The 20,181-nt window shown below is 34.6% G+C and overlaps 2 protein-coding genes across 4 annotated transcripts in view; one reads left to right on the forward strand and one right to left on the reverse strand.

The window, feature by feature from the left end:
• Positions 1-13,383, reverse strand: part of LOC125672812 (ATP-binding cassette sub-family C member 4-like) — a 49,577-nt gene extending 36,194 nt beyond the window's left edge. Inside the window, exons 1-7 of one of the 2 annotated variants that reach the window (XM_048909021.2) lie at positions 13,189-13,383; positions 11,619-11,729; positions 8,057-8,177; positions 5,636-5,851; positions 4,896-4,985; positions 3,529-3,692; positions 1,925-2,050 (exon numbers count right to left, since the gene is read on the reverse strand). In XM_048909021.2, coding sequence (XP_048764978.2) covers positions 1,925-2,050; positions 3,529-3,692; positions 4,896-4,985; positions 5,636-5,851; positions 8,057-8,177; positions 11,619-11,729; positions 13,189-13,262 — 902 coding nt within the window. In that variant the 5' untranslated portion in view covers positions 13,263-13,383. The remainder of the gene's footprint in view (positions 1-1,924; positions 2,051-3,528; positions 3,693-4,895; positions 4,986-5,635; positions 5,852-8,056; positions 8,178-11,618; positions 11,730-13,188) is intronic. The other variant, XM_048909020.2, reaches the window with a different exon arrangement.
• A 37-nt stretch (positions 13,384-13,420) lies between these two features.
• On the forward strand, positions 13,421-20,110 carry LOC130050043 (uncharacterized). 2 transcript variants are annotated; one of them, XM_056148539.1, is made up of 2 exons: positions 13,421-13,677; positions 18,174-20,110. In XM_056148539.1, the coding sequence occupies exon 2, from the start codon at positions 19,061-19,063 to the stop codon at positions 20,018-20,020; it is 960 nt and encodes a 319-aa protein (XP_056004514.1). In that variant the 5' UTR covers positions 13,421-13,677; positions 18,174-19,060; the 3' UTR covers positions 20,021-20,110. The 2 variants fall into 2 exon arrangements, with proteins under 2 accessions (XP_056004514.1, XP_056004515.1); XM_056148540.1 differs by having other exon boundaries at positions 13,421-13,636.
• Positions 20,111-20,181: the final 71 nt, after the last annotated feature.

Genomic DNA, 20,181 nt, shown 5'->3' on the forward strand with positions numbered 1-20,181 from the left:
CTGTGTACGGGAGACTGTCGAGGTGAGGGATGTTTCTGCACTCAAACTGAACAGTAAAATTTTAGTGTATGATACAGTACAACATCATTATACAGAACGATCAAACTGAACAGTAAGAGTGTAGTGTATGCTACAGTATGGCACCAATATACAGAACGATCAAACTGAACAGTAAGATTTTAGTGTACACTACAGTACAACACCATTATACATAACAAACTGATTCCTTTTTGGATTGCCTGAGCCAAATTCTAACTTTTAAAAAAAAACATCTTTCATCTCAAATCTAGTGATACTGCCCATCTGCCTGTAAATCTGACATTCTGTCATACATTCACTATCTTTTTCCATCCAATGCCACTGCTGGTTTATAAATATGGAAATCTACAAATTGTTGATTGCTGAAATCCTTAAAGTTTGAATTTATATGCAGTAAATTAAAACTTCATTTTTGGAACAATTATGCTTTCAATTACAAAAGAAGTGCTTATAAATTAACATACTGATAGAAAATCAATTTGATGTAAAAACTACATGTAAACCCTTTCATTGTACTTGATGTATCCAGTATTTACACTGCCATTCAAACACCAGTCAAACCTAGCATCTACAGATTATTTACAGGCAAATCAATGATACACCCACAGATACACAGATTATTTACAGACAAATCAATGATCCACCCACAGATACACAGATTATTTACAGGCAAATCAATGATCCACCCACAGATACACAGATTATTTACAGGCAAATCAATGATCCACCCACAGATACACAGGGATACAGTTACAATTACAGAATTTTTCCATCATGTAGCATATGATCAAAATTTAATACATTACATTTGGGCCGATCATTTTGATATTAAGACTCTGTTTCTCAATCTGAGCAATATGCTGTAGTCTGCAAAATTTTAAAATGACACACGTTTTTTGTGCATTTGTCACTGAAGTTGTAGTACCTCCATACGCTATGGAAAAGATATGGATAATGTCATATACACAAAGCCAGCATGTAAGCACTAAGCAAAAGGCACACAATAACTGTACACAGAAGGGCAATATGTGTATGATACATGTAAATACATATACTGTATGTATATATAAATTTCAATTGTTCTAAATGATATTTCAATCGGCGATTAATAAATGCATGTATTTCATCACTCATGACAATTACATGGACTTTCTCTTAATTGTGAACTTCTTTCCTCATGCAACAAACCACCATAACTGCATTAGCATGTAAAATTCTGTTGTTTGCTTTATGCCAGCATACTTCATGAAGCCTATTAGCTTTGCAATCCATGCCCTCGAGCATTTCAAAAAATGAAATTTATTTCTTATATTTACTTTCTACTTTCATTTCTTTTGGAATTCCGTGCCGTTAAAACAGATGCACTATATTTATCAAGATTCATACACATATTGTTTACAACTGCCAACCACAGAGTGTTCATGAGCAAATGGCTATCACTGGAATCTTTAAGATATCAAAGTAAAAAACAATGGAAATATAAAAATGTCTATCAGTTTTTCGATATATGAGATGTTGATTTACATTGAGCCTCTTTATGCTGGCATATTAAATGAAGTGCGTTAGTGCTCCAAGAAATATATGCTAGACTTAGTGTGAAGAAGTTTGAGATATTTCATCTCATACTTTGAAAAACTGCAAGACATTTCTAATATTTGTATTTTAATATCTATTTGAACTGCATTTAATACACAGTGGTTTGACTAGTACATGAAGATTAGGTCAAGTGTATGCTTATGCAGGGAGTAGCCTATTTCAAAAGTTGAAAGTTTATGAGATACTAACTTTCAGTTTCAATTAATATGTTAATGGGAAAAGAATGTGAATGTAAATATTGTGCTATTACTACAACAAGAAAATTTTTAAGAGTTCAGATGATAAATACCCTCTAATCTTAGCGACAAATTCCCCAAAGGGCTTTTCCCAGCAGTACATTTTGATGACTCTCATTCCGCCGATGATTTCATTCATCACCTTCACCCTCTCATCTGTGTGGACTGCCGTCTTGTGTCTAAAAAACAAATAGGTCTAAATCTGTATAAAACAATCATGTGTATACAATAGAATAAAACAAATAGGTCTAAATCTGTATAAAACAATCATGTGTATACAATAGAATAAAACAAATAGGTCTAAATCTGTATAAAACAATCATGTGTATACAATAGAATAAAACAAATAGGTCTAAAGCTGTATAAAACAATCATGTGTATACAATAGAATAAAACAAATAGGTCTAAAGCTGTATAAAACAATCATGTGTATACAATAGAATAAAACAAATAGGTCTAAAACTGTATAAAACAATCATGTGTATACAATAGAATAAAACAAATAGGTCTAAAGCTGTATAAAACAATCATGTGTATACAATAGAATAAAACAAATAGGTCTAAAGCTGTATAAAACAATCATGTGTATACAATAGAATAAAACAAATAGGTCTAAATCTGTATAAAACAATCATGTGTATACAATAGAATAAAACAAATAGGTCTAAAGCTGTATAAAACAATCATGTGTATACAATAGAATAAAACAAATAGGTCTAAAGCTGTATAAAACAATCATGTGTATACAATAGAATAAAACAAATAGGTCTAAAGCTGTATAAAACAATCATGTGTATACAATAGAATAAAACAAATAGGTCTAAAACTGTATAAAACAATCATGTGTATATTACAATAGAATAAAACAAATATGTCTATATAAATAGGATTTACAACATGTCTATAACCGGCTATTTTGAAGACAAATGTGTCAACAAATAAAGTGCATCCCCACGGCACGATATACCCGCCAGATGTTTATTCATTATATAGACATAAAAGTGCATGATACAAAATCATGTCCACCTTAATTGATGTAAAGGTAGCACAGATATCTTTGCTTTTAAGTCTGTGGTAAAATTAAGATTATTTCTTGTAATGTGTCTATTGCATATTGCAATTCAATTGTTAATATATCTTTTGAATTGTTTAACTACAGAAATTTTCATTTTATTACATATATTTAGATATTAGATGTCTTTCACATATGGTATGAATTACTTATTTTGGGTTGTACAAGGATCATACTCATTAATCAATCTTTAACTGTACAAATGTAATTTAGCTCTTATCAAAATGATCTTTGAATCTCCAGCTAAACTCTGAAACATCATGGCTTATTGTCCAAGGGCTACTGGAATCAATTAGACAGATAGCTTAAACTGCTAGAACCACCATCAGCTCAGATGATCATTCCCATGAGACAATTCCTCCATCTGTTCTGTGATGTGTTTGTTAAGTCTTTGCAAATTTTGTAGTACAATACTGCATATATTAATATCATTAATGTTTGAAACAAACTAAGTATTCATATTGTAATTTAGCTACATTTTATGGTGACAATAAACTAAAAATGCAATGTCTTCAGCAAAAACTAAATTTCTGAGAAATAAAAAGCCAAAAATGAATTCTAGTGTAATTTCAAATTTCTTGTCACCTGAGTTTTGCGAAAAGTTTTCCCATGAGGCTTTGAACAGGAACGAGACAGAGGAGGACTGCAAACCCAGCCAGTGCAGAGGGACCTAGCTCTATCCACAGTATAACCAGGACAAATATCGCCTGGCTGGGACCAATCCAAAGGTAGTGGATGAACATCACTGCCTGCACAAAGTAAGTCGTATAAACATGTTTACACAACAGTGTATAAAATTATATATATATAATTATATATATCAAACATTCTTGCATACCAGAGTCTTGATCTACATTTACATCTCGCTAGAAACCGCAAGGCTTATTGAAAGCCACCATAAAAATGCTAAGTTTAGAGTATATCTTCCAATTGTTTTGTTAACTTACAGCTAAAAAGTATGGAAAGCACATGTTGGGTTTGTACATTTCAATCACTGTAATTACATGTATGTGAAAACATAAAGTACTTTGTACCATCTTTTTCCAGTATTTTAAAATAATGTCATAAATCCAAAAATATTCTAAATTTTAAATTATCTTACGACGATCATATGTCGATCTTTATAATTATTTACGTTATTTTACATGAGATTCTCCTCCCCTTCAACAACCAACACTCTTTTTCAAACGTTTTCCAAGTGACCTTTCACGTTTCAACCAATCTTGCCATGTATTCAAGTTCTGACATCTTTTCAACTTTTACCTTATCTTTTTAGCCAGTAAGTTTCTAGTTACACAAGTTTCTCTTTGGTGCATACAATTGTATTTTTAATTAACAGCTGCTCTCAATGATTTTGGCAGAGACTGTATACATGTACATATATCTTTAAGTTTTATGTTCTTCTCTCGTCACAGTGGCGTATATAACATTTAATGTAACCTTTCACTTATCTATTTGGCAGTATTCTAATGTTTTCATTTATACTGGCAGTTGTAATAAACGATCTTCTCAAAAGACAAAGAACTGTTTTAATCTTTAGGCAAAAACAAAGCAGTAACCATTCCAGAAACCAACAACAAAAGCAGCAATACTTCACTGTCGTTAGGCTTGGCCCCTGAAGCTTCTCCACGTATCATTACATAGTATGGTTGGTTATGACACTATTGTTTCGTTGTTGTTTTTCTTTTAGCTAACGCATCAATAGAACATTCATTTTGATTTGGTACGAGGAGTATTTTTAATCTTCACAATCTAGAAGAATGGAGAAGGCTAATTGGCTACCTTTATTACATGATTTTCCTTCTTTTCTTAAATATCTTTTAGGCAGATCGAGAAACTATGCGGAAAGTGCATCTATAATGACAACTCTGGTATACAAAACTAATTTAAATTGATGATATTGGAAAACAATCACTGTCAGCTGAATATCTCTCAGAAAATAAAGATATTACTGTGTCAAATCTGTTGACATCATTGGACATCAAATTGACAATCTGGCCCGTAGTCGTCTGTCCAATAGCCTTGTTACTTAATCGTAGAGCCTGAAAAAGTTCATTTGTAATAAGTCAAAAAAATTTCATATAAGCCAAACGAAAATTTCAATCTGATTAAAATTTTATCCTCAATACGCTCCTCTTTCTTCATCTTTTTTTTTTCTTTTCGTGTACCGACAAGATGAAGAAAGAGGAGCGGATCAAGGATCTGATTTTAATCAGATTGACGAAAATTTGTAACATGACACATTTATGAAATCAACTCCGGAGTGATTCATGACATTTCATCTTTTAACATGACATAATTTTAAATATGATATACTGGTATATTATAATGACTGAAATACTAATTTGTGTTTGATTATAATAAATTTCTCTCTAAATTGGCAAAAAATTAAAAATAATGCTTATACATGAGTGCAACAGCAGGACAAAATAAGATGAAAGGAATTTCCTATATACGCAGATTGCCTCATTTTGAATTACTACTTAGCTTGGGTAAAATAGACCTATATAATTCATATTTTTTCAACAAGAAAAAAATCCCCATCTTTTATAAACAATTAATACCTGAAATATTGCAACCAAACTCTATCAATGAATACATGTACTGCTATACATATACATGTATACCTATCTTTGCAATATTGCATCAAAATTTTCATTGCTAAAAATGATAAGAATGAACTGAATTATACCTTTCTATACAGAAGTGAACAACACGCCACTCGTATCTGCATCCCTATTCGCTGAACTGTGAAGAAATATGGATGGTGAGCAATGGCAAGAATTATGGCTGATAGACTTATTCCCATTGCATACAGGTAGGCATCGGTCTGTGTTATGGTAGACTTTGGTGTGAAGTAGCGAATCAGCTGTCCCAGCAGCAGAGGCTGTATAACTTTAGTTACTTCCTGAAACCAATCAAAGTATGTACAAAAACTCTGTGCTCTGACGTGATTTAAGGAACAGCCCCTAGCTTCCCTGAAAAGAACCAAGTCAGTGTTGTTCCCCCTTATATAACTGCTAGGTCTTCGTAATTCGAGGCTCATATTTTGCTTTTATGAAATGTTGTATGAGCTAACAAATTTCTTCACAAAATGGCACTCGTTTGTAAAATTGTAATTGTAAATAATGATTACTTGCTTATTCTTTAAAATGTGGTTTATTCAGTGTTAATTAATTCTAAAAGAAATGACATTTGTTGACGCCACATGAAATTCTAAATTGTTCTATTTTGATGCAACTTTTCCCCGAATGGTGAATGGGTAGTGGTACTGTTCACATACACCCCCCTCCCCCCCCCCTCCCACAATAAAAAATACTACACATGAGCAAGCAATGTACAAATATTTCTTTCAATACCTGCTTTCTATTGAACAGAATAAGTACATTTCATAGGGGCTAGTGAAAAGTTGGAAACATTGACGCTTTTCCAATTGTTTTACTAATTCTGAGAAATTCTCATTAATGTAGTCAAATCAGCTCCCCTTCTTTTGTTAACAATAACATGCATGTACTCAGTCTGTTGATTTCTACATGTGAATATATGTGAGGAATTATCACATAATTTAGCGAAGTGCACTATTCACCAAATTAAATGACTCACTTTTACATTGGTAAAATATATGTAAAAATTCTTTATTAACTGTTGATTCACTCATGAATTCACGTTCTCACGATTTCATGGCTAAGAGCCATTTCATGATATCATAAAGCTGCAATAATGTAGCACTATCCGATTTTTAAATTTTTTTTATCCAACGTTCTCTCCCAAAAAAACAAGAGGCCCATGGGCCACATCACTCACCTGAGTTACCTTGGCCCATATCTGAAGACTTTCCATATATATTTACATGTAAAACCTTAGTCGGTATTGTGGCCCCAACCTACATCTGGAGGCCATGGTTTTCACAAACTTGAATCTGCACTATGTCAGGAAGCTTTCATGTCAATCTCAGCTCTTCAGGCTCATTGGTTCTTGAGAAGAGGATTTTTAAAGATTTTCTCTATTTATTCTCAAGTAAAACTTTGATCCCCTATTGTGGCCCCAACCTACCCCCGGGGACCATGATTTGAACAAACTTGAATCTGCACTATGTCAGGAAGCTTTCATGTAAATCTAAGCTCCTCTGGCTCATTGGCTCTTGAGAAGATTTTTAAAGATTTTCCCTATATATTTCTATGTAAAACTTTGATCCCCTATTGTGGCCCCAATCTACCCCCAGAGGCCATGATTTGATTGATCGATTGATTGTATCTTGCTTAACGTCTCACTCAGGAATTTTTCACTCATATGGAGACATCACCAAGACCGGTGAAGGGCTTCAAATTTAGGCCTATGCTCAGCGCTTATGGCCATTGAACAGTGAGGGTTCTTTAGTGTGCCACACCTACTGTGACACGGGTCATCCGTTTTTAAGGTCATCTCCGAAAACCCGTGACAGTCACACCTGATGCCGAGCGTTTGGCGATGGAACTATCACTACCTGTTTTATTGACTTAGGTCTGTCGCGGCCGGGATTCGAACCCCAGCCTTCCGCATGCGGGGCGAACTCTCTAACCTTTCGGCCACCGCAGCGGTTTGAACAAATTTGAATCTACACTATGTCAGGAAGCTTCCATGAAAATTTCAGCTCCTCTGGCCCAGTGGTTCTTGAGAAGATTTTTAAATGACCCCACTCTATTTTTGCATTTTTGTGATTATCTCCCCTTTGAAGGGGGTATGGCCCTTTATTTGAACAAACTTGAATGCCCTTTACCCAAGGATGCTTTTGACCAAATTTGGTTATAATTGGCCCAGTGGTTCTTGAGAAGATGAAAATGTGAAAAGTTTACGACGATGCCGACAGACAACAGACAAATTTTGATCAGAAAAGCTCACTTGAGCCTTCAGCTCAGGTGATATACACAGGAGTTCAGTACATTGTATATATACAATATACAGTATTTCAAACACTGCCCCCCTTTTTTAATTGTAATTACATGAAACTAGTAAGTGATTGCAAGTGTGTCTGACAATGTATTTTACATTACACACGTTGAGAGAAGAATGGTATTGATGAGAAGTACACATTGCACACTACAGCTAAAGTACAAACTACATGTATATTTCTTACTTCAATGAACACAATCACTCCTAATAAGGCATAATGTAATCCAAAAATCCTCAAAATACATTTGAACAGGCTTGGAGATTTATTCTCTTTTTCCTTCTTTTCCACTTCAATATGCCACTCTCTGAAAATTAAAAATACACATTACTAGAACATTACTAAGTAATGGTGAAAATTTTGATCTTAATTTTTCGACCTTGACCTCATCACTCACATATATTTGACCTTGGATTTTCAATTCATTAAGTAAAAAGTCCTCAAAGTCATGACCAATACTACATGATTACTACCTGGAGCCACATTTGTCTCCCACCGCCACAAAAAAAGTTGCAATACAAAAGTCCCATAACTCCTGTCAAATTCAAATGGCGGCACAATATAATCAACTACTTATGGTGACTAACAATTCTACAAAATTTGAACAAAATCTGTTAAGCGGTTTCGGAGGAGTTGCGTCCACACGGACGGGCACCTGTATTTCTATTAGTCCTCTTTCGCATGGAGGTGGGGAACAAAAATTGCTGACGAAAAAACACAACAAGCAACTTCAATAAAGTTATGTCCCACCATCTAAGTTATAATTATGCTAATTTGGAATAGGGGAAACATATCATAATAAATTTCAATGCTAAATTACGAAACATGTACAGGTATTGGATATATTATACAGACACCATTTGGTATGTTCTATGAGCTGGTGAATATAACTTTGACCTCCTGAACTCAAAAGTGATAAGGGGCATCTTATTATGATAGAGATGTTTCATGTGAAGTTTCATCGCAAAAGCTCAAATAGAACTGGGACATTATAGTATTCACAAACTGTGTTTTTTTACAATATTATTTGACTTTGTGAGCTTTATCTTTTCAACTAAAATGCAATCACAGGGATTCTTAATCATTATTCTCTTTCTGCAAATATTAAAATGCATTTGATATATCATTTGGAAACCACTTCTTACTATACATGTGACCTAGCTGGTGTTCTTGACCTTAATATCAACTATTTCTGGGTGTATAGTAAGCCACCTTATTAAATATCAGATAGGGTCATATCATACACTTTTTGTGAATTTCATTGCTAAATCTAAGAAGGTAAACCAATGTAAAACAAAACCAACAGACTCAAATCAATATTCCCCTCTGCATTCATTAAGGAACAAATGTACTTGTTGCATTAGCCTAGTTAATATTAATCAAAACCAACAGACTCAAATCAATACCCCCCTCTGCATTTTAAAAGTAGCAAACAAATGTACTTGTTATATATACGTGTATTAGTCATTGTGACTGACTAAAAGATGGACTGATTGACTTTCAAAAAAGTGAGGACAATAAATGATAAACACATGGACATTGCATTCCTCTGATACATTGTAACAAATGTACAAGTCGTCTTCATGAAAATGTTTAAAACTTGCTAGCCTAGCCAGTAGGAGCAGTGAACTAAGGTATCTCAATTTACTAGCCGGAGCACAGTAAAATTTACTGCCCCCCCCCCCCCCACCACCCCCCAATTTGCATTTCATAGCTCTGCACCTATTTATCACCTATATCTTGAGTAGTATGCATAAAAAAATAAATCTTATGATCATATTAAATAGTATTATTTTCACTTTCTGTTTGCTTCTGTATTAAATTATTGTCGTTTTAATGGACATCACATCCTCTCTGTACATCATAGGTGCCACAACAGTAATTATTCCACTATAAATTACTATACAGGGGAAAAAAATCATTATAAGTCAGTTTGTTGAATTAATGCCAAAGAACTCAGCCGAACCAGTCTTTTTTTTTTTTTGTCAACACTAGTGATAAAATGATTGTCGCTGACAATCGATTGTCAGTCGTTTTTGGCTCTTCGATTCCGATTATCGATTCTATTTTCCATAATCGATTGTTGCTTGTACACTAATTAATATCTAATCCGAGATTCATCTGACTGTTAATCCCGCTTTTATATTGAGATGTGTGTGGGGGAGAATCATAGTGGACTCCACATTGAAAATTGGGAATTCAGTGACACCAGCTAGTGTGTATACTGCACATATCCATAAAACTAAATAGAAATAACTCCAAAAATAATAAACATTATTAACCACATGTAAATACCGATTATATCAATCATTGATTGAAACTTTTCTTCCAATTATGACCGATTATCGATTATGAAAATTTCCCGATTTTTCAACACAGAAAAAACAACACCCTACACGTACAGCATGTTTTATTTTTTTTCACCCGCAAAACTACCCTCGTGTATTTTTCACATACATGTAAACAGTCCTCTTGTACTTAAGAAGTCTTAGCTATCAACATCAATAATTACAGGTTTTATGCTGATTTACTAGATTCTTCCTACACGTTTGTACTGAATTTGATACCCACTATTTATTAGAGCACAGATATATAGACATTTACTTTTCTGTCTTCTTCAAACTATTATGTTCTACATTTCTTCAGATTGCTAATGAATAATGTGCCCATCTGCGGATTTGAACCCAGGGCATCACACTTGCTAAGCGAATATGCTATCCATTACGCCACCAAAGCTCTTCATTTGACTAATTTCATTTTAATTGGACAATTACTGGTATGATAACTTTTTAATTTGAAATATTTGGCAGTTTTTTACCTATGTTTCAACAAGTTATTCATTGGATATTTGCACAATTTATGTACAAGTTACCATGACAATTTAAAAGAATAGTTTTAAATTAGTTATTGCTTAAAATTTACTTTAAAAAATCCACAAACCCTGAATTTTATGTGCTATCTATTGATTTATTTTTATTCTGATGGTAAATTTATGCAATTCAGACAATAAAAAATATCCTATATCTATACATGACATATAAAAACAAGTGGCCCATGGGCCACATCGGTCACCTGAGTCACCTTGGCCATTATCTGAAGACTTTCCATGTATATTTGCATGTAAAACTTTAGTCACTATTGTGGCCCTAACCTACCCCTGGAGGCCATGATTTTTACAAACTTGAATCTGCACCATGTCAGGAAGCTTTCATGTAAATATCAGCTCTTCTGGCTCATTGGTTGTGGAGAAGAAGATTTTTAAAGATTTTCCCTATATATTTCTATTTAAAAGTTTGATCCCCTATTGTGGCCCCAACCTACCCCCGAGGGTCATGATTAGAACTAACTTGAATCTGCACTATGTCAGGAAGCTTTCATGTAAATTTCAGCTCCTCTGGCCCAGTAGTTCTTTAAAAAAAGATTTTTAAATGACCCCACCCTATTTTTGCATTTTTGTGATTATCTCCCCTTTGAAAGGGACATGGTCCTTCATTTGAACAAACTTAAAAACCCTTTACCCAAAGATGCTTTTGGCCAAGTTTGGTTGAAATTGACCCAGTGATTCTGGAGAAGAAGATGAAAATTTGAGAAGTTTACAACGACGCCGATGACAGACAAATTTTGATCAGAAAAGCTAACTTGAGCCTTTGGCTCAGGTGAGTTAAAAATCTACAAGTCCATTAGACTTCTTGAATGTTGATTTTCACTGACTTGAACTTAACTCGGATCAGTGAGTTTTCTTTGTTACCTTTCAAGTTTCTTTCCAAGTTCTTCTGACGAGTCTTCGTTTGTAACATTGTACATGTCATCTACCTCCAGTCTTCTTTTGTACCCAATTTTGAAAATAGGATTCATCCACCTGTAATAATAAATATCTTATCTAACAGAGAGTTTAACAATAACAAAGAATTATGATACATGCCTTCAGTAGATACTACTACAGTCTATGTAATCAATGAACACACAGGACATTCGGTCCTATGTAATCAATGAACACACAGGACATTCTGTCCTGTGTAATCAATGAACACACAGGACATTCGGTCCTGTGTAATCAATGAACACACAGGACATTCGGTCCTATGTAATCAATGAACACACAGGACATTCGGTCCTGTGTAATCAATGAACACACCGGACTGAACCAAATTTTGTCAGACTGAAAAACCTAATGTTAAAAAGTGAAACACGTGAAAATGCAGAATCAAGGAAATCATATTTATTATACTAGTAATACTATTGATTTCTTTTACCAGGATAACACAGTGATGAATATCTGTCCCACTCTCGCGTGTAAACAAGTTGTTTTGCACCTTACTAAGTACGAGAGTTCTCCAAAGAGAAATAACTCGGACGTATCTCGAAACCGGTGTATTGAAGTAATGGGATCTAAATTAGGAGATGACGGGTGAATTTAGCATGCACACATATGGCAATAAACATCAACTGAAGTGTGCTTATACTATGACAGAGAAAAATCTTTGATTTATTGTTTGACATCAAATGATCGTGATTAACTTGATGAATTACATGTACATGTATTACAACTTACAATGAAAAAAGGAGAGGGGTGTTAAACATCAAACTTAATTACTATTATGTGGATGCTGGAATATAAATTTACAATGCATCTTTTCAATACTACATGAGGATTACTAGATAATTTTCAGGATAATCACGGCCACCTTGCCATAAAATAGAGAGCTTTGATGATTTTTATTTATCCTACTGTGCAATTTTCAGTAGATTACAGATACTCCCCATTTTTTCATCATTCCATTAAAGTAAAGGCTATGTCATGCACGCACAGTCGCATGTTGGGGGGTCCAAACCTACTTCCTAGGCTATGGGCCGTGTATAAATAAATATTTTGGCCATTTGTATGCGCTTCTAGTTTGAAAATACATTTAATACTACAGTCCATAGTTTCAAGTGGATGCATGAGATGGAACCCATTTCAATAGGGTCAGAAATGTCTGGATCCGCTCATATGTACGTGTGGCTGTGATTGCTCTAAAATTAGCTCCGTCAACATATTGCAATAAATTCATTCATAGATTCATTGATTATACTACATGAAAAGTCAATACAGATAAAATGAAAGTAGACCATTTCTAAATATAGTCAGCTGCTGATCGTCAAAAATAAAGCAATCCACGTTGTTTAAACAACCACTTATCCATTTTCCTACCAGATATATCGATGCAGTTTTACCCTTCTATTTTCATTCAATTTATATCTTTTATGAATTCAATAAATTGGAAAAGGTCAAAAACTCGGAACTAATGATTAGTTAAATAATTTCTCAATTGACTTACCAAAATAGCAACTTTGACAGAGGATTTGCTGTCAAAATTGGGTTTGGGTTGTGATGTTTCAGGCTTTCATCCATGACTGCAGCAGAACAATCTGACCATCAAATATCAAACCTTGTCAGAGTATATCATGTCACGACTGAACTGCATGGTGATTGCATAACAAGGCACGGCATTTTGGTAGCAGGGGACAGTTTCGCACTATAGGCCCGGTCAACTTTTTCCAAAAATGGAATTACCCCGTATTTGAAGTGATATTACATGTGCAAAAATGTATACAATAATTTTAGGATGCATGTGAAATGTAGCTGAGTGCTTAGTAAAAATGTTGATATACAACATGTAGGTGTCGCCATGATTCCTAGCATATAGATGGTTGCAAATACGAAACTAAGACACGTGGTCAGTTGCTGAAGAAATTCCGGTGAAAACATGCAGGGTCTAGCAAAAGGTCTGTAGCTGTGAGGGAAGGTGGATGGCCCCATATGAGAGGTAGATTTTTGAGAAGGGCAGATAGGGTTCTTGATTGTGCACAGTGTCTAAATCCCCATGTTTGGTACTGTGATGGTGTGGGGGTGGTGCGGATTAGCCCAAATGAGGGAAAATCAAAGCAAAAAAGGGGAACCTGCTCAGAGCATGTTTTGTGCACCAGCACCAGTATTTATAGATTACATGTAATTTAGGGTAATAATTTATTAACTACACTAATATGAAATACAAGTATGGACATAAAAGGGAAATATGATTTTTCATTAGTCTGTCATAATCTGACTTTGGTGTATACCCCCTATCCACATGTTTCAAAACCAAAGAAACTGTCCCCTGCCACCTTTCGGTAGTGGATCCTTACTTCCGGAAACTTTCATAAATAACTTGTTCTGTGTATTACTCGTTCAAAATAAGTAAACGGGGTTATTCAAAGTCAAAATCAATGTGCCAAGAACGGCCTGACAATCAGTATGAAACAAGTCAGACAACATTCGACCCAATGATAGCTTGTATTAATTGGCAAACTATCAAATTATTAAAGATGTGTTTAGACTTTAGTTAATTTCTGGTCTGTATCCTTCAAGTTATGACCAACACATGCATGATACATCATTCTTATTTTCTATGATTGAAATCCATATATACTCCATGCAAAACTTACATGTAATTTTTGCAATTTTATGCACAGCTGGATACTTCTTTTGTGATTTTTTTAAATTACATATGTTTTAATATCAAAAATTTTCAAAGGTCCAATATTTTAGATATTGCAAATTGTCTAGCTCTAGTATATATTCAACTTGGACATGAAATAAAGCATTATTGTTTGTAAGATAATTGAATTAAAAGTTTAAAATACTTTATAATATTTTTTGTTCATTGCTGCATTTGCAAAACAAATGCAGCTGTCCAATCAGTGTTGACAATAAAAAAAAAAAAAAAAAAAAAAGTTGGAGTCCTATCAGTATGTAAGTCAAAATAAACGTGTGTCCTATTGCATTTCGCACCGGTCCCAACCCCCCAATAAATATTGACTGGTCCCTAAATGCCATATCTTCGCTAGTAAAGGGTTTTTGGTTCACTCCGTTTTCGGTCTACTCTGCTCCACATAACCACAATTCCTGGATCCGCCCCTGGTCTACTCTGCTCACCATAATCGAGTGGACCGAAGAAGATGTCGCAAAGCAACGTGCTGATAAACCCTTTAGACCAATTTTCTTCAAGTTTTTGTTAAATTATTCATGGTCAAATGTAAATTATTCATGGTCAAATATAATACACTGTAACTGTCTTTTGACAAACTTCTGTGAATAAAAATAATTCAGTTATTGCTCTAATCTTAGATTCCGTTGACTCGTATATCCCTGCTAATCAGCATAGAGGAGTCCTCGAATTATCTTTACTCGTGTAAAACTTAGAGAAGTGGACAGGTATCTTACATCCTAGATAGCATTACTACATGTACGTTGGGTCATTGCCACCATTGGACCAATGTCAACATAACACTTTCTCACTCGTGTTCAAAGATTAGTTGGTAACACAATAAAAACGTTGGGCGAACATCATTTATATAATTTGATGAGGTTTATTGAGTACATGTACACGCACGACGTTAACCCAACATTGGGGCGATGTCAAAATGTCAGGGTAAAATGATGTACATAATTGTATCATTCAGATATCATGTTTTATATAGAACGTGATGTGGTATAAATATTAAAGTTTGATTAATAATTTAAAAATATGTACATGCATATGTGTAAAGAAACTTTGCTGCCCATGCTTATGTGGGATACTACCAGATTTACTTTGTTAGAAATACATTTTGATGTAGAATTGGAAATAATACCTCAATTAAATTATGAAACAAAATTCTATAATCAAACAAAGGGAGAAAGGGTTTAAAACTCCCGTTGGGAAAATAACAGTTATCAAGACATTACTAATCCATATTTTAATGTCAATCCTAAACCCATCTGAATGCTACCTTAAGGAAATACAAGAGGCCCAAGGGCCTAGAATCGCTCTTCTGATAAATAGTACAACCCCACCATTTCTATTCTTAGCCTCTTAGTATTCTAAATCTTTAGTTAAATCCTAAGAATTCAAAAAAAGTAGGTCAATGTGACCTACTTTTTGGTTTACACATTTTGAGAACCCAAGAAATATCAACTGACAAAGTTTGATGATTTTAAGCCAATTAGTATCTGAATATTGAAATATAGCTGTCAAATTCCAATCGTAGGTCATGGTGACCTACTTTCTGGTCAGCAAACTCCGAACATGCAAGACCCATCAACTGACAAAGTTTGATGACTGTAGGTCAAATAGTATCTGAAATATATAAATATAGGTGTCCAATTCCAAAAGTAGGTCAAGTTGACCTACTTTTTGGTCGAAACCCTTCGAACATGCAAGACCCATCAACTGACAAAGTTTGATGACTGTAAGTCAAATAGTATTTGAAAATATAAATATAGCCGTCAAATTCCAAAAGTAGGTCAAGGTGACCTACTTTTTGGTCGACACACTCCATTGACTCAAGATGCATCAACTGTCAAAGTTTGATGATTGTAGGTCAATTAGTGACTGAAATATATAAATATAACTGTCAAATGCCAAAAGTAGGTCACGGTGACCTACTTTTTGGTCGACACAAACCGAAGACTGAAGACGCATCAACTGACAAAGTTTGATGATCCTAGGTTTTACAGTGCCCAAAATATGCATCTAAAATTGAAAATGTGAAATTTGAATATCTGCAAAATTCAAAAAGTAGGTCACTGTGACCTACTTTTTTATAAATATGTTTCAAGGCCTCAAGATGCATCAACTTACAAGATTTGATGATTCTAAACCTCTCGGTATTTGAAATAACAACTTAAAATATATCTATAAATGATAAGCCATAAAATTCAGAAAGTAGGTCACGGTGACCTATTTTTCAGTTGACGCATTTCAAGGTCCCATGATCCACCAACTGACAAGTTTTGATGATCATAGGCTTCAAAGTGTCCAAGATATGCATCAAAATTAATTTTAAAATAAATACCTGCAAAATTCAAAAAGTAGGTCACCGTGACCTACTTTTGAGACAACTTGACACAAGGTCCTAAGATGCATCAACTGTCAAAATTTGATGATCCTAGTCCTTATAATGACTAAAATATCTAAGATTTAAGGAATTTAAAAAAAAATTAAATTTAGGTCAACTTTGAAGTGACCTTGAGACCATGCCCTTTGCCCCAGGGTAATGCCTTGAACAATTTTTAATCTACAACATATCCTCATCCTTATGTGTAAGTTTGGTGATAATCTGCCCAGTGGTTCTTGAGAAGAAGATTTTTTAGCAACCACTACTTTTGTTTGTATTTTCCTGATTATCTCCCCTTGTTAAAGGGTCACATCCCTTTATTTAGTATGTATGAAATCCCTTGGGCCAATGATACCCTGTAACAAATTTGAAAAAAATTGGCCAAGGGGTTCTTGAGTTATAGCCCTTTTTCTAAAAAGTTTACGCACACCGCACACCGCACAAATGGCCATAGCATTAACTCTTTGAGCCTTTGGCTCAGAAGAGCTAAAAAAAGATATTTTTCTTGTTTATATAGAATAATTCAACACATAGGTTAAAAATTGAGGTCATTGTTAAAAATATGAAAATGGGGGGATTAATGCACTTTTAGATTAAATGTTGAGTGTTAAGAGATATTGTGTCGCCTGCGTTACGCAGTGGCGACATATAGGGATCACTATCCGTCGTCTTGCATCGTCCTGCGTCGTCGTCTGGCGGCGTCGTCTGGCGTCGTCGTTGTCACAAAAAATTTCTGTCACAGTTTTCTCAAGAACCACATGGGGCAACTCCCTGATATTTGGCACACAGCATCACTGTGGCCAACTGTATTGTGTAAGACATTTTCGAATCTGTCGCTTATCAACTTCCTGTTTGCCGGGACTTAGAATTTTTTACAGCAAAAAAATTTCTGTCACAGTTTTCTCAAGAACCACATGGGGCAACTCCCTGATATTTGGCACACAGCATCACTGTGGCCAACTGTATTGTGTAAGACATTTTCGAATCTGTCGCTTATCAACTTCCTGTTTGCCGGGACTTAGAATTTTTTACAGCAAAAAAAATTCTGTCACAGTTTTCTCAAGAACCACATGGGGCAACTCCCTGATATTTGGCACAGAGCATCACTGTGGCCAACTGTATTGTGTAAGACATTTTCGAATCTGTCGCTTATCAACTTCCTGTTTAGTGACAAAAACCATTTCAATAATTTACTTTTTCAACATTATACTTGATATATTACATATAGAATGAACTAGCAGGCGACACATGTCTTCCGGGGAAGACTTAATACTGCGTGTTCAGTACACATATTGATCAACTTATGATTACATGTATATAGCATTTCTTCAGAAAACCAATTGAACATAGATCTCTAATTATTTAGAAATGTTTTTACGGTAATAAATTTAACTTTAATTTAAAGGAGCTATTCGAGCAATCCGGTTATGTGTCAATTCCAGTCAAAGAGAGATCAGCAGCATCGTAAAGGAATGGTTCCGGCATTCCTGTGACCGAGAAGGAGGACGCAAAGAAAGGGAAGAACGAAATCAGAGAAAGATCACAAAATGAATTTGAAGACAGCGCTTAATGACTATCATGATTATGAATTATAAATGTCTGTGTTCAGAGACTTGGAAACATTTATTCTAAGAGCAAATTATTGTTTACATTTAAAAATGTTTAATTGGCATTTTTTCTATTGCGGGCACACAATAAGTCTAATCACTTGTATTTTATTTTGTTTTGATAATTTGTAGCAATATCAGAATTAAGCCTGATATTATTTGAACCTTTGATTGGATAAATTGTTTCAGCCTTATTTGTGATCAATTTAATAAGCAGGCTTTAATTTTTACTGATTGGAGGTACAGGGGATTACTTAATGTGTAGAATGACAACATTTTGAAAACATTGGCTAGATTTTGCACACAATATATTGTAGTGTTTAAAGGAAAAACACATTAATAACCAAGTATTATAATGATATCTGACCAACGTTGGCCCAATGTCAAAAACATGAAATCGGGTCAATATATATTGGGCCAACGTTGACCCAATGTCACACTCATTGGGGCAATATTGGCCCAATGTTAGCTTGCTTTCTGGGATAGTACTTAGTGCTTTTTTACCCAAGGTCATTAATTGGTGATTAATTTATTTCAAGAATTCATTTTCATGATAAGAAAATTTAGAATAGTTGACATTAATCATTTACTGTAATTATATGTACATATAACACCAAGCTTTGTGAGGGAAAAACAGGACAAGAAAGGGATGAAAGTGTATGCTTTTCTTAAACGTCACTGAATTATGACGTCACAATGTACTGTATGTCATAATGTGTACGACGTAACATATTCACCCGTACGACCAAACATAAACATACTGTGCACTTATCAAAAGAAGATGATTTTTGGAAATGTTTTCCGTTCTATGCCAGACGACAATGATTTGAAAAATGACTTTGTACCTTATGAACAGGTTAAGGACACCATCTCGAAAATTGAAGTTTTAAAAGCTGCGAATGCAAATGTTTCTTCATTCCTGCCGTCATGGGCAGATGATGAATATTTCATGCAGTTGCATAAACCGAAGGGGATAAAGAAGAGAAATGTGTTTGAGGCAAGCATGGAAACGGGAGAGGCATTGCTGGAGAAAGAGTCAGAAGACAAGGCAACCATTGAGAGCGGACGGGCAAAACTGAATACAGAGAATGGACAAATCACACATTCTGTTCCTGAAATCAGTGGCGAAGAACTTGATATAAAAACAGAGGATGTTGCAGTAAACATCCCAAGTATTATCGAAAAGACACGTGCAATAGTTCGCCAAGATATAAGAGTCCAGAAACTAGATCAGGATGACGAAAGTGTTATGGAAGAAACAAAAAATGTGAACACCTCGGATGTGAACCAGGAAAACAAATGTCTACAGAAACCTGTTAAATTACAAGAGTTAAAACAGAAAACCAAGCCAGTCAAAAGTGGACTGGGGAAATCTGAGGAGCATATTGCATTAAAAACAGGGAAAATACAAAAGTTCATTCCCCGAAAACTATTTCTATCGAGTATAGAAACATTTAAACTTCCACCAGATACCCAGCATTCCACCAAGGGCAAAGGAGAGGAGACCAAGCCCGTGAAACCAAAGCCTCTACAGAATAGGTTCATCTGCACCACGGGACTTTCTCCTGTGGATGAACCCCGTGTGGTGAGACCACACAGAACATGGAGGGATCGAATTCTCCGGTTTTTTGGATTTAAAAGATAAACTTACTGAAAATTTATGAAGATATGAACGTGCTTATAAAGAATTTTTTTGTACTTTGCAGACGTATTATGGATGTTCCTGGTGTTCTAATGTAGATTAAATTTGTTTTAAAACTGTTATACCTTGATTGTCCCCATTCTGACTCTAAATACTGTGAAGCA

Source organism: Ostrea edulis, chromosome 9, assembly GCF_947568905.1.
Source record: "Ostrea edulis chromosome 9, xbOstEdul1.1, whole genome shotgun sequence".
NCBI lineage: Eukaryota > Metazoa > Mollusca > Bivalvia > Ostreida > Ostreidae > Ostrea > Ostrea edulis.